General features: G+C 33.6%; 1 protein-coding gene across 1 annotated transcript; it reads right to left on the bottom strand.

Annotated features, from left to right (window-relative positions):
• Positions 1 to 43: 43 nt before the first annotated feature.
• On the bottom strand, positions 44 to 26854 carry LOC138323542 (protein flightless-1 homolog). The gene is made up of 35 exons (XM_069268213.1): positions 26780 to 26854; positions 25397 to 25516; positions 24681 to 24833; positions 23633 to 23718; positions 22466 to 22542; positions 22006 to 22090; positions 21066 to 21169; positions 20041 to 20157; positions 19536 to 19594; positions 18695 to 18852; positions 18311 to 18395; positions 17190 to 17343; positions 16603 to 16682; positions 16329 to 16405; positions 15832 to 15914; positions 15188 to 15238; positions 14775 to 14887; positions 14140 to 14325; positions 13931 to 13987; positions 13514 to 13629; positions 12646 to 12772; positions 12265 to 12346; positions 10256 to 10343; positions 9727 to 9840; positions 9187 to 9295; positions 8852 to 8935; positions 8531 to 8627; positions 8016 to 8202; positions 7342 to 7558; positions 6432 to 6469; positions 5887 to 6010; positions 4680 to 4769; positions 4187 to 4279; positions 3600 to 3713; positions 44 to 3145 (listed from the first exon to the last, which is right to left on the bottom strand). The coding sequence occupies exons 1-35, from the start codon at positions 26840 to 26842 to the stop codon at positions 3011 to 3013; spliced, it is 3723 nt and encodes a 1240-aa protein (XP_069124314.1). The 5' UTR covers positions 26843 to 26854; the 3' UTR covers positions 44 to 3010.
• Positions 26855 to 27412: the final 558 nt, after the last annotated feature.

Consider the following 27412-nt stretch of genomic DNA (forward strand, 5'->3'; position numbering starts at 1 on the left):
AGTGACCATGGAATGTTTAATAAACAACAAAAGATTTAAAATATTATTTTTTATAATTTATTGTATAAAAGTTATGGAATTCTTATAACAATGGTAATTAATTAGCTTTCAATATTATCTATCATGATTAACAACATATTGGTAATGAGACTAAATCGCGTGATTATAAACAGCCACTCTCTTTTTACTTGGAAACACTGTCTATCCATTACAGGAGACATAATGTTAAACACCTGTCTCTCCTATTACACGAGACACATACTATTGAACACCTGTCTCTCCTATTACACGAGACACATAATGTTGAACACCTGTCTCTTCTATTACACGAGACACACAATGTTGAACACCTGTCTCTCCTATTACACGAGACACATAATGTTGAACACCTGCCTCTCCTATTACATGAGGCACATAATGTTGAACACCTGCCTCTCCTATTACATGAGACACATAATGTTGAACACCTGTCTCTCCTATTACACGAGACACATTAATGCTGCTGATGAAATTTGAAGCACATGTAACATTGGTCAGATAAGATGATAACTAAATAGCTCTCCGTTGATTTTCTTAACAGATTGTTTGAAGTCTATCAGATTAGAATTTTTTTCACTGTCGATTCATAAAGAAATCATCAAAGATGTGTTTAAAAAGGATATGGATTTTTGAATTAATTTGGAACATAATTTGTAAAGACGTCTTTATCTAAGAAAATCACACGAGATTCAGATATATCTATTACATAGCACAATACAAACCCATGACGCAATTAAAAAGTTCCATCAGTAAATAGTATAAGAGACAGTCTGAGAAAAGTAATAATATTTAGGTCATACTTAACTAATTTTGTTAAAGACACACACAAAAATATTAGTTAATTTTTCTGGAGATCTAAATTTCTTCACACACTGATCAACAGATAATTGTATCAAACTTGTTCATTTACTGGTACCAATTAAGTATAAAATGTGAATTTCTGGCAAGTTTTGACATGGACTATCTATGAATGTACTAAAACTTCCTAGTCTACTCCTGAAAATGTTTCATTTCAAAGAATATAAATCAAGTCTCAAATACCACTCAAACAATAATTTGTGTCTATGATTCATCATAGTTTAGTATCTTAAATGAGTGTTTATTTCATGCGAAATTCTAATGAATCAATTGAATATTTTAAAGTATTCCAAAGCCCTGATTTAACAATTTTTTGACAAATTTTAACGTACACCACATGGCATCATGAAATGACTACAAATTCAGATATGTTTTGCCACATAATAAAAAACTTACAATTTGATGAAATTGGTGTATTGGTACTGGAAAAAATGTAACAGAAATATTTTGTTAGACCAACTAAAGGTGCTTTTCATATCATGACATTATACCCTAGCAAGAGACAAACGAAAACTATCTTTAATAAGCAAATTAGGTAGATATAAGATATGAGATAAAATATCGTTCAATGTATGTCTTTAGATTGAAATATATGTCATTATAAAATTACATATAAATTGTATATGTAAGAGTCAATGAAAGTATGCACTATGTAATGGTTGAGTTTGATTACTTGATATATCAAATTAATTATTAATTAATTAACAGATTTTAAAATTACGATGGTCAACTTTATTTAACTGCCCAATATATGATATAATAAACAGTCAAGTAAATTTCATATCACATAGCAAACTCCAAAATTCCTTTAAAGGGCCACTACCTTTCCAAAACGACTTTTAATTTTTAAAATAGGAATGTAAAACGAGATCAATAATTTTGTAGAGTCGCAGAAGTTATTAACTATATGTTTACTAGAACACCTTCAGAACTGTTTAATTAGAATAAATAAAATGTTAATTTTCATAACGCCGGTCGTTTTATGTTTCCCGCCGTCGTCCAAAATGCCGCACGGTAGTTGACTATCACTGCGCCAGACGACAAAACAGCAAAATGAATCTCCACTGTTATCGTATATTAGACAGGAAATCGTGCATATGTTTGGTGTTGCAACCTCATCTTAAGCCATCGATATATATTTTCTTTTGTTATTAATGTTTTTAAGAAACCTTTAAATTTTGCTCCGGAAAGGTAGTGGGCCTTTAAAATTTTACAAAGATATTCTGCACACATTCATTCAAAACATTACTACATAATAGATTATGATGACCATACAAGAGTGTTTAGCCTAATCACAAATAGATCTATAAAGAACTTGTGTGGCAAAAGAAAAGTTTCGCAAACCAGTAACTTTCTATATTCCATGATAAATAACAAGATAAGATTATTTGTATAGTTGAGGGGGAGACATATGATAGACTTTGTAACATTCTAGTACTAACAGATATAGCAGAATAAAAAACATTCCATGTATCACAGACATTTCAACACACACACTCGTACAGCAGATCAAACCGTATTGCACTAAGACAGCGTCCAGTTACAGCTGGGAGCAACATTCAGCCAACATATACATCAAGTATGGAAGTCTACGACTAACGACGCCACTACCAATTCTTTAAACATTTTGATGATGCTCTGATAACATAATTCCGTGTTCCTTTCACAATTAGAAATAAACACTACATCTGAATCTTGCTTATCTATAGTGCAACTTTGAAGACTTGTACTGAAAAAACTTACCACAAAGAATTTTCAAAGTCAATTAAGTGATAACTCACATTCCTGCTGACGGCAAGAAAGTTTGACGTAAAAGGTTTTGTCATTCAAATAGTTGAAATAGACGTTCCACTACACAAAATAGTGGTTTCACAGTGTGAACTTAATGTTACTCCATGTGAAATAGGTGTTTCACCTTTTCACCATGTAGAGATGACTTTGTGACTACAACTGACTTCAAAGTGAGTTCGACTGGATTTCAAAATTTTGCAATTTAAGTCGTTGAAATGGACTTTTCCAAAAATTTAAATATACATTTCACCTTGTGAAATAGACATTCCCCTGTGTATAGAAGGCTTTGTGACTCCCACTAACTGATCATTACTGTCAGAAACTACTCCAAAACTTGTTTGTATTTTCCCCAGCCATGGAAACATCTGGTAAACTTCCTCAGCTCCTTGTACTTCATGGACAGCAACAGTTTACGTGGCTTGTTGGGCTGTTTGTTTCTCATATGCTGGATGTAAACCTACAACACAAGAAAAACTATCTGTTACAAAACAGTGAACAATTTTATGCAGTGTTTTGATTACTAATATGGTGTGTATTCTGTCATATTCATCAGACAAAAGACCAGGCAGCATTATGTATATAACTGTGAAAAGAGCCGTCTTAGAAATGGACATCAAATGGCGATTTTATAACTGCAATAAGCATCTTTTTTATTGATGATAAACTGTATAAAAAATTATAAAATCAAATACATGTACATCTTAAAATAGAAATGTCTGCAAGACATATAAATGCCTCACCTACAAAATTGAACTTTAAATGTAGTATGTAATCAGTCTTAGTCTTATGTATAACATAGATACCAAACAGAATCTATGGAGGAATTTTGATAGGTCATTTCACGACTATTTCAGACACACCAATATCAATAATAAATTTGTTAAAACACCTGACATTGAATTTATTGTTACCTGTGCACTCTTAAATGCCAGTTTAATCTCCACATCGCTAGTTTTCTTGCCGACCCAGAGGAAGACGTTTTCTCCATTGTCAAGGATCATCACATCATCGTCAGCAAGATCATCCTAAAACAGAATACAGACACTAGTAGTTCTGTTACAAGGAAGACAGAACACTACTGGTATTTTTCAATATGTCTATGATAAGCGTAGTCACCTTCTCATGTACAGCCTATAGTTTTTAAACTTTCGAATGAACCTTTGTGACCTCTGACCTTTGGATAAAGGTCACAACTGGCATCATAACATTGTACTACTATAACATGAACTGTTGTGTAGAAAAAATTTTTGTTTTAGTGGTTGCGATTTTTATAACCACGATTATATAAACAAATAAATATGTTTAAAATGATATTACAGTAAAGACATTATCAGCATAATATATCAAACTCTCATTAAATCAGAGATTTTTTAGAAGGTCGAAAGGGGTTAGAGAGACATCACCTAATCTACATGCTTGTTAACAGCCAAACTTTACTCTAAATGCCGTTTTCAACTAATAAAAAATATTTTTATTTCAAACACAAAAACAAGTTTACCTGACAGAAATCAGCACATTTTTCAGATACAGTAAAGAAGCCCTTCTCATTTGAACATCTGAACAGACGAGCATGCTGCATAAATTTGGCCTCCTATAAAGTGAAAAGAACATGTTATATCTACTATAAGAGGTATAACTGTTTACAACTAAAGTGAGTTCTAAACACAGATTGCAATTCTACATAAAGAGATAAAGTAAACAAAATATTCATTAACACTGATTTCATTCAAGATGCACTTTCAAAAAGAATGGTTCAGAAAGCATTGATACCTAATAATTTTAGTGTAAGTGATCTTAACTTTGAGATCAATTTATCGTTTTTTAAGTGTAAAACATTGTGCATTGCAAAAAACATTTCATAAAGTTATATTTTCATCAAATGTAAGGTATGTTCAGCCAATGATGGCTTACTTAGATATTGTACATATACACTAGATATATTGTATTAATCAAGATAGTGAGTAAATTTTACAGAAAATTAAGTGACTTACGGTTTCGTGTGGTTTCTTGCCTCCGATGCCGACCCAGAAGAAATTGGTCGGTTCTTCTCCCTCGCTGATCATCTGTATTGTGTAGTTATCCTAAACATCAACATAACCAAATTGTATACAGTTTAGGTACAGTAAAACATGCTAGCATCATATTTGTGGTTATATCGTAGTATTTCTCATTCCCCTGTCAAAGTTTCCATAAGATGTCTGTAATAAGTGTATACTGTTTCAATAAGATGTCTGTAATAAGTGTATACTGTATAACGAACTGTGCTTACAATGATGTAATTATGTTGGTCACCACAGGCTTATTATAATTGTGTTTTACTCCAATTTAAAGGGACAATTCATTCTACGAGAACATTAAAATTTGTATATATATCGGAAAACCCCCAGTTCTAATGGAAATTAGATCAGTCGGTTTTACTGTGATATGTCATAAAATCCCATGGTGGTGAAATGCGTGTGAAATGTTCAAACTCACTCGCTGTCCGCCATTACACATTGTGGTCGAATATGTTGTATGCCGAACCCAGTCCCTTGCTCGTAGAGTAATGCTACTTTTGTCTAGAACAGCTCAAATCGCTCTGACAGAAGTGTGTTTACCTTATTAGGTGAATTATCTTGCCTAAAAAATCATTATATCACCTCCACAGTGGTTATGTAGTTCATTTGTTTAATGTGCGTGACTTTGGCTCGGATATTGGTACAGAGTACATATTGTACCTGCTTAATCGTATTGATCAACGATTTGTAATTACAACGGTATCAATTAAAATACTAAACAATGACGAGGAATTCGTTAATATCTTATGTTATATGTTTCATAAGAAATGAAGAACAATACATTTATGCCATATTTTGCTTCTTGGTTATGTAAAAGAATTGGCGTTAGTGAATTGTCCCTTTAAACATACATGGATATATCATGCAAATCTTAACTACTACAACTTAACAATCTTAAGGACTTATAGTCACATAATATTTGATACCTCTGCTTGTAATATTACCTTTTTTTTGGCTACCTAATTTTGCGATTTCCCTTTCAAAACAAGTTTGTGGAAATAGACTTCTCTGGGTCTCATGGATGTGAAAATCCAATTGAAATATCTACGGATGCATGTCAGATAAGATATAAATTCGTAGAAATCAACTTTCACAAATTTACTTTGCTTGCAAAATTTGCAATACCACATATATTGAGTACCTTATACATTTTGTAGGCTATTTTCTCGGCCAACGTCGCCTCTTCGTGTTCTGCTCTGCTGCCGATCCAAACATACACCACACCCATCAGATCTTCACTGTCGAATGGCACCATCAGGATGTAGCTGCAAATGTGGCATGAAATATTATAATCACACTTTCATAAAATCTTCACAAATATATCACAGCACAAATCTATATTCAAAAAGTCCAAATTGTTTACATGTAAATAATTTTCACTGGATCAACAACCCGAAAATTATCACGACTCAAATTATTTGCATGTTAATTTAGCAAAATATTTTTCACGCAAATATATTCAATTAAGTCTGTTGAGATATCAGAATATGGCTACATATTTGAGAGAGAAAATCAGAATCTACTAGACAGGATTGTTGATGTAAAAGCTTTGTGAATACATTACATTTGTGTTCTAAGTAATAGTTAAACTTTGCCTATTCAGACAAAACTTCAGATTCTAACATTCACAGTATTTAGGACCTGATCGGTAGGATAAGAATAGACACTGATTAGTGAAATACTTACCAAAAGAAAGAGTTAAGATAGGAAGCATCCGGTTTTATCTACAACATAAATGAATAAAAGTCAGGTATGTTCACCAATTTATTGAAATACAGTGGACCCTCGACAATCCAAACACTTGCATCCCCAACTTAAACCATCTGGAGGGTTGTGATTTTTATAGACTGCCAAATTTCGTTTAATTAGTCAATGATAAAATTTATTCCTGATATTTCAATCTGGATTGTGAGTTTTCATTATCCAGATTATCTAGGGTTCTCTGTATGTCAGCATAAAGGTCTCTTCACAATGTCCTTTACTACAAAAAGCATTATGTATTCTTTTACCTTATTTGTAAATCAATTACACTGAGATGTAGTTAAAAAATAATTTCTTAAATGTTACATAATTATTTCGGTAGATTGTATTAAAGATGCTCCACCGCCAACAGACCCTAAATGATACTCATCATTTGAACAACAATTGGTGTTTAATGGTGTATACATATGTCTAATTAACACAAAATATATATAAAATAATTCATTTTGCTTTTGGTGCAAGCGCAGTCAGAACTTCATTCTATATAGAACATAGTGCCATGGATTTTTTTCGGGATGCAATTAATTATTTCTAATATTTTTATCTTGAAGTAAGATTAGAAGCTCAAACTTTTCAGTGGTGGTAATGGTGTGAAGTAAGTAACTTTTGTAACTGAAGAAAAATACCTAATCGTCTGATCCTGTTTTTTATAGTGAAAAAATACTATTCGTCAGCGGTGGAGCATCTTTAATTTTTCCCTGTTCTATTTATCATACAATAAACCGTCAGGGAAACTTTGGTCAAATTTTAAGTTATATACACAAACAATATCATAATGGTGCCTAAATCAAACGTTTAAAAAATTGAATTTAAAATATTATTCATCACATATTACCTGTATACACCTCGTAGCTATAGGACTGCCGTTGGCGCGTAGATGGAAGAATTCAATATCAGTCTTCTTGACCTCGCCTCCTCCCACTTTCCTCTTGCCCTGTCTAATGATGAACTGACGTTTGAAGTGAGATAGGAATTTGAGGTTTTCTTGCTGCTGATGAGTGCGTACAACCTCTAGTCGATCCTTAAACAGCGTTTCAAACTTTTTCTGCAAGCTGTAAACAAAATGATATTGTTCTTGCATCAGTCCACACGAAAAAGACATAAGATTATCATCAAATCCCAATCATTCAATAATCAAACAGCCAGGGTCAGTTAAGGATCAATCAGGTTTAGATGGCGGAGGAAAGCTACAGAACCCAGAATATAACCACCAACCTAGTCAGTGCTCAGCACCTACCCCATGTGGGATTCGAACTTGAAACCCAGAGGTGGAGGGCTAGTAGCATAATATGTCAAACACTTCAATCACTCAGCCAATAAGAGATAAAATCTAGCATTACACAGTCATATGGAGTGTTTAAACCAACTTCAAAATCTCTCAGTGATAGATGTACCTCAAGATGAAGGTCAGACATACCTAAGGGTGAAGGTCAGACATATCTGGAGATGAAGGTCTGACAAACTTACGGGTGAAGGACAAATGTACTTAAGGGTGAAGGTCAGACATACCTGAAAGTGAAGGTGAGCCAGCCCATGTTGGAGGTGTCACGACCTTGCCAGAAGTATACCACACATTTGTAGTCATCTTCTTGGTCGTCGTCATCATCCTCATCATCGTCTTCCTCATCCTCGTCCTTCTCCAGGGGTACCCAGTACCGACACAGGAACACATAACAGTCCTCCGTATGGAATATCCCTGTAATCATACACACAAATTGTACTCTATTAATATATAAAAAACCAGTAATGTAAAACATACCTAATCATGATGAATATTTTCTTATAATATCTTAAATTAAAACCTTGCCTAGAACCTCTGTGAAACAAACTGACTGAAAAATGTTTGATTAGCCAAAATATCCTTGTTAACCTTTTAAAGATATTCTCCACAGAACAAGAATAACACAAACAGTTATCCTGTAAAGGTTTTGCAACTCCTTGTACATTTTGACATAACTTTCACTCACATACATAATCAGCTTTTAACACTACAGCTTTAACTTCATAGCTCTTGTTTCACTTACCCAATTCCTCGTCGGGCAGTCGAACAAACTTCTTGCCCTCCAGTACAAACGCCTCCATTCCATCAAGGTCTTCATTCCATTCAGTAGTTAGCTGATCCTACAAAACAATAGTTTTATATTTTCTGAAATTTTCATTCAATTTGGAACGTGTCATTACGATTATTACAATGAAGGCAATCTTTGATTAATAATTCCAAAAAAAGTTCTAAATCGTTTTTACTTGCCTTTGCTGTATACAAAATATGAACCTGAGTAGCCAGGAAAGCATATAACCAATATATATTAATATATAGTGTTTTACCAATGTATAAAATAACTTACAGCCTCATCGAGAGTCATGGTAGGTTGCCTTGGCATGAAGAGCGCTGACAGGTCCGTCTTTAACTTGTCTCGTTCCATAATAATCTTCAAGATAATGATATATACAAAGTTTGATGAACACAAATTATGGAGAAATATTTGATACCAATACATACATAGGTTGGAGGTAAACAGGAATACATATTTAGACTCTAACAACAGATGGGTGGAAGACCTGTTTGGAATCTTCCAGTTCAATGACTGGAACAGTCCATTATATCATTCAAGGGGTGAATGGGTTAAATTCTGTCCCAGGTTTAATTTAAGTTGTATCACAAGTCATTATTGTTATTTACCTTGATGTCATGCCCTCTACGGTCCATTGACTCGGCTGTCCTGGTGTAGTCAACAGGTATGACATCGTCCCAACCTACAAACTTAGTCTTAAACACTTGTGGTTCAGTCCTGTCAAATACAACCACAGTTATTTCATTAGCTTGTGTAACATATAATAACTTCAAAATATAATGTATTATATATTAGTCTAATTAATAAATAAAGATTCTATTGTCATGATATATACAATATGCCAAATAATAACCTTGCTCTGATTTCTTGAAACAATTCTAAGTCAGAAACAGAAATAAGCTCATATACCAGTAGTATTTTGTATATGTCACTAGTGTTCAGTTCATATGAAATTTTAAGAAACTTGTTTCAAACTTTCTAGCAACATTGAAGATCATGTAGACAAATGTCAGTAAGCTCCACATATCAAAGCACCACAGGATTGGCATATAGAGACCGAATGGACATTGATGGGTAACACTATATACTCCATCATTTCATGGTGGGGACGTAAACTATATATCTGGAATGAGATCAGAGTAGCGTACCCTTCTAAACACCTAGTCACACTGCAGTAGTCAGGACGGACCAACATCACATTTAGTTCCTGGGAGAGCTTCAGAGCTGCCGCCCTGATCAGCCGTGTCGACTTTTTACCAATCCTGAAAGGTTATAGTACATTTTAGATAAGCAAAATGTAAATAGCAAAATATGTATACAATATACTAAATGCTCGAAATACTGAAATAAGTATGCATTTTTACAATAATTTTAAGGACAATCACTATATAAATGACAAATCTATTTGATTTCCTAAACCCCAATGAGATATATAGAGCAAAAGTGACATATCATTGCAGAAAGAAAGTTACCATGGCATATTCAAAAGGGCAATTCTGACCTCTGGTATTTGGATCAAGACGGACCAAATTAATTACATGTTTCAGGGCCAGTAAGTATACATTGGTGCCTAAAATTGTTACTATGGGTCTTCTTTTGCTCCATGAAGATATATAATCGAAGGACAAATGTACGACCATATGATGTACAAAATGTCTAAATTAGTTAAATACTTACCAAACAAACAGGTCTGTCTTACAGTCCAGTATGTACACACATTTAGACTGCAGCAGGGTTTGAACCAGCTTCCCTTTAGGAATTTCGACTAAAAACCAGAAGTTAATAGCAATAATTAAATCAAATGACAGCAGAGCTATTTAAAAGAAGACTTGTCTGCTATTTCCAACACTGAGCTACAAACAGCAATCAAATACTATATAGTAACTTTTATTGACGAATACCGTAAAAACTCATGTAACTTATGCACCAGTGTATTTTGCGAAAAAACTCTACTATCTGTATATTTTGCGCATCAAATTCTTTGGTGAAAACAATGTCCAGGGAGCCACAAAAACGATGTATAAAAGTGCCAATATCAATGCAAAACAAAACAATATAAATGCTTGACAACTTGCACAATCAAATGCCGTATTTATCAGAAATAATATAATAAAATTGCATTGTGTTCGTTTTCTTTTATTGGCCATCGTAACCTGAAACTGTCTGCGAAATGTCTTGTACATGTCCAAAACATCGGCGGTCCGCCGTACTCCGTGCACATGTCAATTTCTTGAGATATTGCACATGAATAGTTATCATAAATTGTGACAAGTAATTAGTGTATTTCTGATAATTAACAAACTTTAAAGAGCAATCAAATAGCAAATACGTTGGCTTGCAATAATAACATTGTGAGTGAACTCGCTACGGTACCTGATCCAAGCAGATGGCTAATTATATATAACAGTACGGCTAAAAATGTCACTAACCTTGTAGCTTGTTAGTTCTGCAGTAATAAAATTGCAAACCACTTATAGAAAATCCTAAATATATATGTCAGTTAAGGCATCTTATAAATCCCACGTTTTGACTTTTTGCACACTTGACTTTTTGTACACGTCCCACATCCAGACGGGTCCCTACGTAAGGAGCAATATTTTACTAGAAATATGAAGATTCATTAAAATATCTAAATAAAGACACAATAGTACTTTACTCAAGTGAGTGTTAATGCAATTTGAAGAAGAAAATCTTTCTTTTTAAGTAGATACAGAAGCATTGTTGATGATATATATAGATCGTTAAGCTAACTAGCCATTCATTCACAGCTCAGCTAGCCAGTCACTCATGATCACAGGTGGCTGACTGATATGTTTGTGTATCATACACACACACTCTCTCTCCCCTAAAAAATTACAGGTAAACTAGATCGACCCGGCCAAAGTCACTGGTTGTGGCCGTCCAATTATACTAGGTGTCAAGGGTATATATCTCTTGCTGTTGGTAGAAGCTATGCTCTCAGTCAGCCGCCATTGAATTCTCGGGTCAAATGGAAATCAAGACATCGTGGTCATAACTTAACACTTTAATTAGCCTTAGATAATCATCCGTAGTAGATGAGGCATTGTTTTTACAATCATCAATAGCTTTTATTATATAAAAGACTACCATAAACAGAGCGGTACCTCAACATTCATAGATCGTCAGTCCCTCAAAATGGACAGATTTTTTCCCCACAAAATTTTTAACCCCCCTCAATCAATGTAACTTGCGCACCCCCAACTTCAGATTTTATTTTTGCACAGAAAAAACGCGCATTTTACACAAGTTTTTACAGTACACAGACATTTTCCTCTGTTGATTAGTGCCAAGAGGAAAAAGCGAAATTTTCTACCTGTAAAATTTAACATGTATACAATACCCCAACAGTCTGGTAAACCATTAGCTATCCAAAACAGGGTATTTGATTAACAATTTTATCTATATTGAATTACATAAAGTGGACCCTCGACTATTCAAACACTTGTGTCTCAAGCCCAAACCATCCGAATTGTGAATTTTTCAGTCTGCCATATTTCATGTACTTTAGTCAATAACCAAATTCATTCCTTGATAATTCGGTCCAAATTGTGAGTTTTCTGGACTATCCGTGTCCAGATTATCGTGGGTCATGTTGTGTAATGGTAATTTGTACATGTGTAGTTGATATCAAGGCTCTATATTTTGAGCCATTTTGATGTGTTTACCTTGTGGCAGCTCCAAATAGCCCATACCAAGTCCAACCTTGTACATCCTCGGGAGGTACTCTACTGGTAACAGGGAGGCAGCCTTTAACGAAAGAAAACAACTCAAATTTTGAGGTGTCAGCTTATGTTTTCTCTTAACTTCCATAATTAGATAATTTCAAAATATTAGGGAATTTCTACACTTAAACAAAAAAGGATAATATTTTAAATTTCACATGGTATCATCAAACTGGTTTTCCTATGGATAATCATTCTGCTATTATATTATTAATCCCAATAATATGCCAAAAGAAGCAAAAGCTTCCATTTGCCTATAGGGACAATTTTGTTGGTCAGCTAAAACTTTCTGGCGATTTTATTAACCCTGAGATTTGTACTTACCGCTATAGGCATCTGTGGCGGTCCCCCTAGACTTCGCCAGAAAGCTACTGATTCTTTGCTTTGTGTTTCCATGTGAATTTCTGCTTTTCCTTTTCTTTCATTTTTATTAATTTTCTCTGCTATAAGTCTGTAAAAGACATAAAACTTAAATGATAAAAGTAGCTGTCAGTTTTAGTCTCGATTGAATATCAGTGTTACATGGTTCAACATGTGGTCTGCGTAATCAGTTGTATTATTCTCCCATTAATAAAAGATTAATCTACTCTTGTCCACAACTTTTGAGTAACTCCGAAGTCTTTGACCATTCAATGTTCTTGACATAATGGTCAACATTCAATTTTAAATCTTCATCCCATTGAGATGCTACTGGTCAAATATGAGTAGTATCCATTTAGATAAGTTTCAGAGATGATATAGCAAAATTGACCTTTTTTTGCCTTTGGCCTCTGGACGGACCAGACAAACCATTAATACAATTTTGAACTTCTGCCAAATATGAACAATATGGATCACATATAACCATGTATTTAGTTTTTGAGAAAAATGCATTTCTATGAGTATTGCCAGCTCAACACCATTTGTCCTATCCCTATAGCACCTAGGGTGTCGGTCCAATCAGTTGTATGTTTTTAATCCAAAGTGGTGTTATCAGTTAAATTTGACTAAATTTCGATGAGCTGTTATGAACAACAAGTCAATTGTGTTCATGATTGACTAAAAACTGCAATATGGAATAAGCCCAACTTTGTTCTTTGTACCAAGTGATCTCAATAAAGTAAAATGTAATTCTATGTTATAAAACTTGACAAATTGGGATTATAAATTGGGGTATGTGTGGAACTTTTTTGATATTCTTTATATTCCTTACCTTGTTTTTGTTTTCGTGACAGCTTTGGACGTCTTTCCCACCCAGATGTAGATGTGGAGACCAATATCCAACATGAACACAAATCTGCTGTCCAGGGACATGAACTCAGGTAAACACTGAAAAATAATCATATATTGGATGGATGTTAACTCAGGTAAATAATGAAACAAACAGTGAAACTTTTCATAGCAACTACCTCTGTATAGTGACCACCTGCTTATAAAGACCACTTGTTCTTTGATGGTCCTTTATACATATATAGACATGTGTAATCACATATTCTATGAATACCAACTCAGGTAAGCACTGAAACATAAGCATTTACATTATCATAAATATAATCATACATTCCTTTGTATACAAACTTACATAATCATAGGATTTTTGCAATTAAGTTAGAGTTCTACTTCTACCTACCCTCTCCATGAACACGGTCTGTACTCCAGTCGCACGGTATAACTTTGTCTCATATTCCTGAAATAGAAGTTCCTCTATCATTACTAATTGTACAAATCAAAAATAATTCCAAGTAAGTTTACGTTTGACTGAACAAAAAACTTGAAAAAATGATAGATAAGGTATGAAGATACCAAACTAAACATGAAGTGTTTTGTAACAATACTTACAACATTCTCCACACTGTAGAACCCACTGGAGGTTCTGCCGCCTTCTATGTATGACACACCATTATCAAACAGGTCCAGGAATTCATCTGACTCGTCACTCATCTCCTCGCGGATACAGCGACATTCAGCCCCCAGAAGGTTCCTCAGATTCACAGCATGTATAGCAGCACAGGCCTTCTTATCCAGCTGTAAATAATGATGTATAATAGCAGATGATAATACGTCACAGGAGTTGTTTTGTGTATATATTAGGGGACTGGCAACATCTCCATTTAAACTTCATAAGTAAGGATAGAGGAGCTTTAAATCAACATTTAAATACCAATAGTATTATCTAAGCTTATTGCATTAGACTCAATAAGTGCCCTGTTCTGATAAGTGTCCCTCCCCTTTTTCCTGGTCTCAATATTTCTTACCACCAATTAATTTTTTTTTTTAAATTTAATGCAGACTGAGAATATGAATACCAAATAGTTTCTTCATTTTATTTTTTTTTGCAAAATGATGTGTGGCTTGTCTTGTAAAAGGACGTTAAAGGTCTAGATTTGTTCCCATTAAACGTCCCTCAGTATTCTCGATAATAAAGAGCCCTGGAAGGGGGGCTTATTGGATCTAGTATGGTAATATCTACTCACAGTGCAGTGTTCACCTATCCAATACCAAATCTTCCAGTCGATGCTGTTGGAGTCATCTATATATGTCTTCAGGATGATGTAGCAATCCGCCTCATAGAATTTCCCAATCAGAACTAAACATAACAGAATTAAAGATATGAAATCATCGTTAAAAACTTAAAAGCAGTAATTTCGCTAAATTCACTGGTTCATCCAAATTCGCAGATTTCATAATCATCGTACCTTACACATTACAATCAATTGTATGTTTTACGCTTGTAAAGGCTACAAATTTATTAGCGAAAATAAACATCTGCAATTAAGTTCCAAACGGTATATCACAAAATTTTACACCTGTGAATTTTAAGAACTATACAGTTTGACATTTCAACTAATAGAAGAAAGTATCAACACTACAAAACACTGATTGTTACCTTCCTCCAGTGGATTGGGGACAAAGTTTTCTATCTCCCAACATTGGATACCTGTAACAGACAAACAAAACTGTCTAGTTTAAACTACACTTTTCCAAATTATAAAGGAAATTCATAATGACAAAAGTTAATGACTCCAATTTGAAATATTTCCATCTTTCTTGTCTTCTGCTTTGTAAAATCTGATTGTGTTATACATAAACATATATGCAATCTATTTAATCTAGTAACCATGGCAACTGTAGTTTCTAGCTTTCTCCTGTCTAAAACTAAAACAGTGAAGTAAATATAAGACTTGATCTTCATTCTGACTGTGTATATAATACCAAATCAGTTTGCAAAAGTATTCATTTATTGGAGTGCTAAATAAAGATCAATCCTTAATTTAACACATGAAATATGTTTATCCTACAATTCTGAAAAATTTCATTTTAATGCATATTGATGCGCATCGAAATCTATCAGAATATTATGTCAATGTAATATGATTACAATAGCTTTATTTTAACTACACAGTAAATTGAAAAGCACTTCAGTTCATCTCGCACATGGGATATATGGTTATTTGGATTTTAATTCATAAGAGAAGATTACATTTTAAATGGTGGCAAGTTGAGGACGAGGAGGAGAAAATTAAGATTTACCTGGTATTTGTCCGACATCTTCATCAAATATTTCACTGTAGTTCAATTGTGGTCTAGTTAAATGTTCGTCCCAGCGCTTGGGTCTGTAACAAAATCTCATTTTAAACAACCATTTTAAACAACTCAACAAAATCACATTCATGTATTTGTAGGTTTTCTTTTTGTTGCAATTCATCATATTAACGACATGATTCATATCAACAAATTCTATAACATAAAACTCCTTCACTATTTCTAAGATAGTAAAATGTGCTAAAAACCTGAGCAGCAGTAAAATTTTAAGCATTTTTGTTTGTAAATAGAAATGGCTGCTAGACAGCGAGACATAAATGTTCCTGTGCAGCTTTTATATTTTCAGTCTGCATTTTATTTGAGGAAAGTGGAATCGAGGCTTCAAAAAGGGGCAGGGGTGCTTATAGGTATGGGACGCTTACTGTGTCAAATGCAGTACAGAATGTTTGATGAACTGTGGCTGGTCCTAGTGTACCCAGACTTACTTGAGTGGTTCTTTCTGTTCTTGGTTTTCTGCAGAATCACCCCCTTCTGCTTTGTCCTTCGCTACGTCCCTCATACCCTGTGTGAAACAACTCCAATAATTAGATGAACTACTGTACAGAAAATTTGACAAATTTGTTTTAAGACTGAAATTACCCCACCATTAACAGAAAACACATACCCTTGCTAATAGTTAATAACATATTTCTGCCACAGTCCAACTTATGTACTAAATATATCCTATGTATTCAACTGATGGTACCACAGTTTTATTACCTTGAGAACTTTTTCACTCTCCTGCTGGCCATCTCGTCTTTTCCTCAGTCTTAACTTTCGTGCTACAGGGTCTTTCTGTTCTGTATTAGCAAAAATAATCACACCTTATAATTCAAAACTGAGAAAAAACCTTTCAATTAACAAGCATCACTTTCCATATTTGGCCTGTATGAAGTGTATTTAAAAACCCATAATCAGTTGGTTTTTAATAACTTCTTCATGTTAAAAGAATCATAGTTTGCAAAGGTTTTCACACAATCAAGAAAAGTGTAATCTGTACCATTTCAATGACTTCATTAGACAGAAGGCCATACAGCACATAAGTTGTCTTTGAACAGTAAAGATCAAGTTAGAGTCTAACGCAAATTTTTGAAAACTTTTCCATTTACGGTCATGATGATGTAACAGAATGTACGCTGTTATTATGGCACATTTATTTGAGGACAACTGTTATAGAATTAGTAAATAGTAGGCTGATCTTATGATAGAAATTACAAGTTTTTGCTGGATTGCTGGAACCAGATCTAGAGTAACACTGAAGTCACACAGAATTAAGTTGCATACTGTTGTTCAATACCGTTACTTACGGGGTGACTGATCTGCCGAGGGAGCAGTTGGAGCACCAGCCAGACGGAGTTGGTTATTCAGGGAGAAATCTATGTTGTAAAACTCGAGGTTTTTCCGTAACTCGGCGGGTTTGGGTGGCATTATCAGTCCTGGGTTGTCTCGTACATCCAGAGTCTGGCAATCAAAATACAAAATTTGTATATTATAGGGTTTTTTTCATACATGGACATGACACAAAATCAAGGAAATGAAATCATGACTTAGCAGAGAAAAATTAAGCACAGAAGCAAATTTGCTATATTGAAAGGTTAAAACTAATGTCAAGGCCCAATTGCACTATGAATATATGGGCTATACGTCTGTAAACAACATTTTAAAAAGTCAAATTACAAATAAGATGCAAGGTCTAATTGACATACATTTGAATAACAAACTTCATTAAATTCTGTTCATGTTTATTCAAGTTATGGTTTAATTATGGTGAAAGTATAAATGTCAACAACTCTATAAATAATGAATGATGGTTGGAATTCACTGTAAACTAACAAACCATTAAATTTTGTATATATAAGAAATAGAGTAGAAATCGCAAAAGTAAACTAAAGTTTAAAAAAGGTGTTAGGCATAGATAGAACCTTAAGACTCTAAATCGCAAAATTAAATAGCTGCAATAAAATATTTAGGCATGAAAACGTAAAATTAAGTTGATTTACAGTATCACCATGCATCATGGAGTGTGTAGACTATTGTTTTATGATTCCCTGAATCCTTACCTGTAGACCATTAAGTACGATGTTTTATGATTCCCTGAATCCTTACCTGTAGACCATTAAGTACGATGTTTTATGATTCCCTGAATCCTTACCTGTAGACCATTAAGTACGATGTTTTATGATTCCCTGAATCCTTACCTGTAGACCATTAAGTACGATAATTTATGATTCCCTGAATCCTTACCTGTAGACCATTAAGAACGATGTTTTATGATTCCCTGAATCCTTACCTGTAGACCATTAAGTACAATGTTTTATGATTCCCTGAATCCTTACCTGTAGACCATTAAGTACGATGTTTTATGATTCCCTGAATCCTTACCTGTAGACCATTAAGTACGATGTTTTATGATTCCCTGAATCCTTACCTCTAACTCAGGTAGAAGATGGAGTATATCAGGTAAGGTGATCAGCTTATTCCCATTCAGAAGGAGACGTTTTAGCTTCCCACATCTAAAGCAAATACGCAAGGAAAGTTAACAATATATATATATATATATTTTTAATATGATAGTCAAACTGACAAACAAGTGGAATTTTCTACCAATGGGTATCATGTAGTACATGCATTAGTTCTATTATATTTTAAATGTACAAATTGACATTTAAACAAAACTAAAATGCAAACTGGTTTTTATAAAGGCTGTTTAACAGGAACAAGTAAATAAGTCTGCCAATACGATACATTAATACAAGTCTAATATGGAGGCTCTGAACAGCTGTTTGATACATTGATAGAAACTGATTATTACCTGCACAGTCCCTCTGGGATCATCTCTAGCTGATTGTTAGTAGCACTGAATATCTCTAGGTTATGCAGCTTCCCAATATTAGCAGGAATTCCCTCAAAGTCTAACAGGTTCGAATTCAGGTACAGTTTCCTCAGAGAAGCCAGCTTGTGGAGGGATGACTAAAAGCAAACAGTTATTATGATTAAATGTCAACACATGGTTTTAGTTTATTTTGTTTTACATCCTGTTAACAGTCATTTAAGGATAAGGACGTGGAAGAAAGCTAGAATGAATATATGTACCCGGCCTACTATACCTTTCGGCCGGGTACGAAATGGTCCCTATATGTTGTAGTGGAGCACTGCCTCAGAAAATCACTCGGGCACAGTTTTCTTTACTTTGTTGTAGGTTTCCAATTATTTTAAGCGAATACATGCATTTATATATTATCTTTGTCCAAAAGAAACATAACGACCATTCTAAATATCTACTTTACCACTCATAAGACGTCAAATTCATAATTGCTAGAAAATTTGTATATGTGAAAAAAAATAATGTCTCACTGTGAATGTGATATTTTATACGGTTCAGTTTTATTGTCTAATATGTAAGTGATATCAAACAAGTAAGATAAAATGCATACAGACATTTTAATAGTGTTTTGCACGGTCATTTCTTTGCTCCATTAGCAGTAATAGGCACCAATTGTAGCTCTAAAGACGACACCATTATCTGTCTAAAAGTCTTTTGAGCTATAATATTGCAGCTAGAAGAAAACCAGAGTTACTCGAGAAAAACCACTGTCCTACCGCCAGTACTTGTAATCCACCAGCAGTGTCTATATCAGGATGAGAGTACTTACCGGTAGAGCTGTCAGTTTGTTACGAGACAAGTTCAGAGTCTCTAAATTCACCCAGGTGTCTGCAAATACAAAGTAATTTAAATTAATAATTTGAATAGTCTGTTAGAGTGGTACTTTTTGAAAAATTAAACTTACACCATATATATTTAAAAGATATTTGATTCATTCAAATATTAGCATCATGCAGAAGTCACTTTCATGTCTGCTTTCAATTTACCACTACAGTGCATTAATAATTACATGAAGTCCCTGATCAATGAGACTAGGGGAAAAAACATCACTATTGAGATTATTGCTAAATAAGATCAGTTCTAACATCTAATTATGCCACTAAAATTGACTTACCATCGAAATGAAATACATGTATAATGTCGAAATCAATTATATGTATAATATGGTAACCACTAAAATATTAATTACTAAGTGAATGAAGTAAAATAAAAACTAAACCAAGATTAACACTAAATTATTTACAGTTATGCCAAACTACAGTACATTAACTCACCAATGACAAGAGAAAGCTCTGTGATCTGATTCCCACTCAGGTTCAAACGTTTTAGGGAACTAACTTTGTACAGTGTCTCTGGTACTCGCGGCAAGTCATTGCAAGAAAGATCAACGTCTACAAAAACATGAATATAGAATCTTTCATGAGTTATTCCTAAATCATCTATATGAAAGGGGTTGGAGGCACTCATGTCCTAATGTGACAATTGGTAAAGTTTAATTCTTATATCTCTAGTGTTCATTATACAAATAACAAAACACCTCCTTAAAGAACTATGCATGGTTTGTGCCCTTTTTGGCCCCTAAATCAGTCAAATTTTCAAACCTGTTATATTATTTAGTACATGTAATTAAATTGTTGACTTTTAAATATTGAATACATCTCTGATACAATAGGTATGATAGATATGTATCATTGCAGCTGCATTTGCTATGACAACCATCCTAAACAGGCATAAATTATGATTTACCATCCAACAATGCCATATATATTGTTGATATTGTTTTGTATCTTTTTTCTATTGTATCTTATATTAAGATAATTCATGGGCTAATTAAGAAATGAATATTCAATAATACAATAGGAACTCTTAATTAAGGAAAAGGACTGTAATCTAAGAATCCATGATGAACTGTTGGAGTTGTTTATCAGTCAAATATCCGGTGACATAATTGTATGATGTCACAAGTGTTTAATATCATGTGATGTCACAAATAACAATTAAAAAGGGCCCACATTTTTAGTACTTCAGGGGTAAGAAATTTCATGAAAAATTGTCCTGAAGAAGCCCATATGTTTGGGCGAAAAATGAAGACGTATCTGAAATCCCTACATTTTCTTAATAAATACTGAGTTCCTTCAAGATTGCCCTCTACTGTTTCTTAGTCAAAAACTATCCAAAAACGGGCAAAATATGACAAAATTTTCAAATTTGCCTAATTCACCAATTAATGGTTACCATGACAACTAAAGCTTAAAGATTATGTCCTGAAACAGATTCCTTTTGATGGTGTGGGTCTTACCCTGCAGGTGTGTGAGTGTGTCAAGGCCTGATGGAAAGTTGGCTAAGGTTCTCTGTGTGTCCCTCATGTGTAAGGTTTGGAGGGACAGTAAAGCTGGTAACTGCCTGTAATACACAAAACAGGAAGTCAGAATGTAAATACCATATTTGACCTAATAAGCACATTGTACCTATAACCCCCCTTTCCTTCTTTTTGACCCTAAGATTTCAAACACTTTGAATTTAAATCTATATTTATAATGTAGACTGAAAATATTATACCATAGGTTTTTATTTAATATTTCTTTCACATTTTTTTTGTGACTTACTTTGTGCCATAATTATGTCAAAGTTCTAAATAAATTTTGTCTCATGAAGTGCCCCTCAATTTCCTGAAATTTGTTTGTGTCCTGAGACTTGAATACTGCTGATAGAGATGTATACAATGTCATTGTGTTTATATATAACAAAATAAATCATTTCTAACAATAAAAGCCATATACATTATAATACATCAAACTGAGAACATTTGGTTTCATTGATCTTTCAATACCATAATCTTTAGAGTATACACAATGATATCATGGTGTTGTAAATATATTAATCAATTCACCCCTGAAATTTTATAATGGATTCTTCAATTCTTTGAACTAGTATGGTCCAAATGTGTCTTAAGGGGTGAATAATTTAAAATTTAGTCCATATAGTTTATCTGATTTTAAACACAATTTCTTAAATATTAAGAAAATCACTTTGGTGATTTATTTTCAAAATTAATAATTATTTCCATTTGCAATTAAAGGTGTAGGCACAACTTTTTTTTCAAGTCAGTCTTGTCAATAAAACAGCAAATAATATCTCAACCCCTTAGAATAATGATCTCAAACAATACTGAAGATCATACCTGGATGTCTTTAATTCTAAATAGAAAAGGTGTAATTACCTTGTTCATATTGTCTCACCTGAGCTGGGCGTGGACTAGAGGGTTATTATTCAGAATCAGAGTCTGGAGATTTGTTAATCGTCTCATCTGCGGCGGCAACGTCTCTGTGAAAAGATAATATTTCTACATCAATGACTACCATAAGGAAATACGAAGGTTATTTACAATGGGAAAATGAACACATACAGATCTTTTTTCTTTAATCACATACATAATCCCGGCTGTTAATAGGACATAACACTAGACAAACCAAACCAAATCAATCATATCTTTAGTTAATTTTGTTTTGTGTCCTACTAATAGCTAGAGTATGCCAGGTATAGAGAATTTTACAACTTTCATCCACCTTCAAGTAAAACCTGTAAAATTTACAAGTAAACAAAAGTTATTTCTTTAAGTATTGTCATTGCCTTCAGTAATTAAGTTACACTTGCTGTAGCCATTACTGTAATAGAAAGAAACATTACCATGACACTTACCGAATAAATTATTGCTGAGGTCGAGAAAGAAAATGTCAGTCAGATTGATAAACAGCTGGTTTGGAATCATTTCAATCCTGTAAAGGAAACAGATATCAAAATGATCAAAAACAGTCACCATACAAGTCATTTTTTGTTAAAAATGATGGGTGTCAAATGTAAACATTACCTCTGTGCCTATGTTCGTCCTACGATCGAGCCTTTGGGGTGGATGGGTGTGAGACCCTCTGATAGAGGTCAGTTATAAACATATCCTCTCGTCTTTGTTCTTTGAGTATTTAATCATGTGTATTATAAAACATGCACCGCTAATAATCCACGTGTTGACAGTTCCGCGTCACCACAAATACATTGTATCCATCGAACACAAGTGAATTTGTTTCATCTATCGATGGCGATATGGATCTAAGTGTAGATTATATAATCACATGGCTCCCAAGGATGTAATACCGTCAAGTCAGACGACATCTCAAACACATTGAGCTACTTGAAAATCGGTGTTTTGCCAACTTCGGCAAACTAAAGTGTGTAAGCGTGCGTCAGCTTCGCCTCGCTGCACAATAACAGTCACCGAGTTCACACATGTGCCATGCACAAATTCTTTATGTTATTACGCTATATATTAACTTTTAGCAAAATTGAATATATATTTAAAGTTCTGATCTGATTAAATAAAATTATCTCTGAAATTTACTTTGTTTGTCATGTTTATTTTACACTAAAATATTGAACTTTTTCGTCGTCGCGGATGAATAATTCTATCTTACGTGAAGCGTCACCATTCGCTGTTCAAATAAGTAAGCTCCTCCCACTTTTGACCGACTTTTATTGAATAATTACGTCACTTTCAAATGACGATTTTATTGCATAAAATATAAATAAAAAGTCGTGAGAGTGTAAATATAGGGATTGGATTTCGTTTTTATGTTAATCATGCTTGTATGGAGCAATTCCTCTAAGAATATATTCAATATGGGGCGCTAACGCACCCCATAGAATATATTCTTAGAGGAATTGCTCCGTACAAGCATGGTTAACATAAAAACGAAATCCAATCCCTATATATGATCACGGGAATTATCATGATGAGGTTGAATACATTCACAGGAAATTTCATGAGGTTGAATAAATAGTTGAATACAATAAAAGGGAGATAATTATACTTACTGATTGTGACTTAGGTTGAGTACAATAACATTGGTGGCGTTTTCTAGTTCTGGAGGCACCTCTACTAATTTGTTATGACTAAGGTCCTACAATGAAATGAAATTTTAGTATCAATACATTTGGTGATACAATGTAACATCATTGTACATATATGATAGGCGCAGCACATTTGGATGGCATAGCCAGGTTTCTTGTTTAATTAATACAGGTTTGAATTACAATAATTCAATTTTGCTTGTTACGAGCATTTTCATTGGCTTAAAAATTAACTTTATCAGCCCATAAAGGAAAAAATGGCATCGCTGTTTGTAACGTTGCTTCTGATTGGCTGAGATGATGGCATAATGATTTCATATACAAAAGAGTCCCAAAATGAGTTTTGAATATTGAAGATATTATCTTTAGTAAATTGAATTATATGGATTAATTTTAATAGATTTTTTCATGTTATGGAGATATAACACAAAAATCTTAGTGTACTCTCATCATAAACCGCTTCGGGGTTTATTGCTTCGCGGTTTATTTAGAGTACACTCAGATTTTTGTGTTATATCTCCATAACATAAAAGATCTATTCACGTTAATCCTTAAATATTAGGAATTGTTACTATTAATCAAGAAAGAACATATTATCAGGATAAACAGGGTTCCAGATTAGACAGTTAGACAAGGGTCATATTAATCTAAAAGCACATTACATAAAGTATACATATAGACTCAGAGAAATAATCAGTTATAACAGTATTTCATGTTATAATTCTATACAAACAATGAGTAATTCATTTCAGTGAATGGAGTCACAAAGAAAATCAAGGGAGATAAATCTCAGGGGTTAAGTATCAGCTATGGGGGTATAAATACATTTTCTCCAAAATTTAAAAGTAAAATAAGATGTATTAAGTCTTCAAATCAGCTTATGTATGATGTCAAAATGTCTTGCATTGATAGTATTATACATTTTGTTGACCGTTTTCCAGCAGATGATATCTAAAAAGATTCTGTTTGTTATTATTATGATCAATATCTTGTAAAGGTGATGGTGGCTTACCACAACTGACAGGTCCTCATGGTGGAAAATTTTCCCCGGAATGCCATCATCTTTAAGCTCATTGTGTCGACAGTTGAGTGTGCGGAGTGCTGGCAGGGACCCCACACTGTCTCCTAACCCCTCAAGCTCATTATGCATAATTGTTAAATGCTCCTAAAACAAAGATTATTTACAGAGTCAAATAAAATTATGGTCTAGTTAAATTTGTAGCAAGTTCAATGAAATTTGAGTTCAAAATCAAAGATTAGAGGGTTTTGAATAATGAAAGACATCAATACTTATCAATGGCAAAATACATTAAATCATGGTTCTTTGAAGTATTTTAAAATACTGTTAAGTTATATTCACAATTGATTGAGTGATCAATGTGATCAATCAAAGAATTATAAATTGTCCTAAAAGGAAAATATATCATTTTCAAATGCATATGAAGTAATATAATACAGTTGTAGAAGAGTTTGTCCAAGTATATGCAGGACACATAGGCCATTGTTTTCAAATGAAAGAAGCAAAAATACTCAAAGAGTTCATGATCAGTATATGTAAAAGATTTATTAAAAAAATGTAAAAAAAACAACAACCCAAAAACAAAAAACTTCTCAATGTCATATAAACACATTGCTCAGCATGTGTACCTTTATTTAAAGTTAGTACTTCACAGACAATCAAAACACAGTGTTATTATCAATCAATGACAAGAGTTGATTTTCACTTACAAGCTTTTTCAGTTTGCTTATTTCTTCTGGCATCTGTTTCAGATTTGTTTTGTTCAAACGCAGCCATCTTAATCCAGACATATCAGCAACTTGGCATGGAAAGGAATCCCCATCATGACCCTGTTAATTTAACAAAATGAAATGTATTCAAACATTATTCTTTAGCCAATTTTAAGCTAGTCCAAACACCAGACCAGACACAAGATGTGTTTGATAAATTGGTTTTGAAAAACCCAAATCTGGCCTTAGCTATATATAGGACCTCCAGTTTAACTTCAATAAAATAGTTATTTAGCAGAACTAAAAGTCAAATTCCCTTGAAATTTTTTTCAAAAGCATTGAACCTGATTATCTACAATGCAGCCTAATAATGAACAATTTTTTTTCTTCTTCTTTTAAATTAAGGTATAGGCTCAAAGGTTTGAGCACATTTGTCCCTAGGAGGTGGCATCAATACCTTTTTTTAATATATAGATAAAAACAGACCGAGTATGTTATGGGACATTGTATTTAGCCAGCGCAGACATGAACGAGTCCAGCACAGGCTCCTGTGCTAGGGATGCTAGTAAAGAATTCCAGTCAATGATATGGTGCGAGGGAAGAATGAGTATTTGTATAGGTTTTTTTTTATAACATTTGATTTAGTCTGTCTGCACCTCTTGTTCTCCTGTCGCCTGGTGTTGTTGTATCGATGTTATGTGTTGTGGTGGATCACTGGTCGGATTTATGGACACATGTTTATTTATGATTTAGCTCTTCTATTAGCCAGGTGCACGTGTCTACTTGTACTATTAGCTACATATCTAGGGAAACCTATCGATGGCTGTGCATTTGCTTCTAAAAGCTTACAGGTTATATATTTTATCAATACCAATGGGGATAGAAAGTCATCATCAGTTCTTCTACTCCAACAATGTTAGAGGTATAGCACGACGAGACACTTTTGATCATTACGTCGTGTCTAACAGAAGTTTCTCAATATCGAGATCTAATATTATTGGATTACAGTTCTTCATGATTTAGCTTAACTCGGATATCTTCACATTTTGAATTGGTTTGTCAACTTTTTTTGTTCCGTTATCCCGAAATTTAAACCTCTGAGTCATCGGTTTCAGCGGAAATATCTTCACATTTTGTTTTATTTTTGTCAATTTTTCAGCTTTGTCCGAATTCAAAGCCCCGGCCCCCTACCCAATGTAGCAAAAAATCCATACAGTGACATTTAAATTATGACTTCCGCTGTTTTTGGCAAGTGTTTTTTGCCAAAGGAATGAAGACCAATTGGCGTTTAAATAACACATATTTCACAAAGGAAACTAAAGCATAATAAATAAGAACTCTGATTTTAAAGCTATATGTAGTGCATCGTCTCTATTTACTTACATGAAAGTCATTTCGGGAAAAATCAACTCCCCGAACAAACGGCAGGACACCAGTCGCCGCCATTGTTGTTTTTCCTCTGTGAAAAGGTGCGTTCGATTCCTACAAGGCCTATCTTACACAGAGTTGTCGTTCCTGTCAAGAATATCTTCTGGTAAAAGTCTCACAAGATTTAAAGTGTCAATCAAATTTAATCCTAGGAAAGAAACAACTGTCTACAATACTTCAAATTCTAAAATTGGTTTGCGTAGTCCTTTCCAAGATTTCCAGCCCATAAAGGAAAAAATGGCGTCGCCGTTTGTAACGTCGCTTCTGATTAGATGAGATATGACAGGTGCAAAAAAGAGTCCCAAAACCAAAAGGAATTCGGAAATTTGAAAAGATTGTCTTTAGTAAATTGAATTACAAATATCTGTTTGGATTAATGTTTTAATTTAAGGAAAATAACACAAAATCGTTATGTACTTTTAATCATAAAACAATGTTTGTGTGTTTTATCTACAGTCTACGTCCTTGAACTCCATAATTATATAGGATATTCTTTGTGTTATGTATGACACTAAATACACGTAGTTATGAGATAAGGGAGATAACTCCTATAGCTTTTTTTATCAATACATCCTATAAAGGTCATAT

Source organism: Argopecten irradians, chromosome 5 (genome assembly GCF_041381155.1).
Source record: "Argopecten irradians isolate NY chromosome 5, Ai_NY, whole genome shotgun sequence".
Lineage (NCBI taxonomy): Eukaryota > Metazoa > Mollusca > Bivalvia > Pectinida > Pectinidae > Argopecten > Argopecten irradians.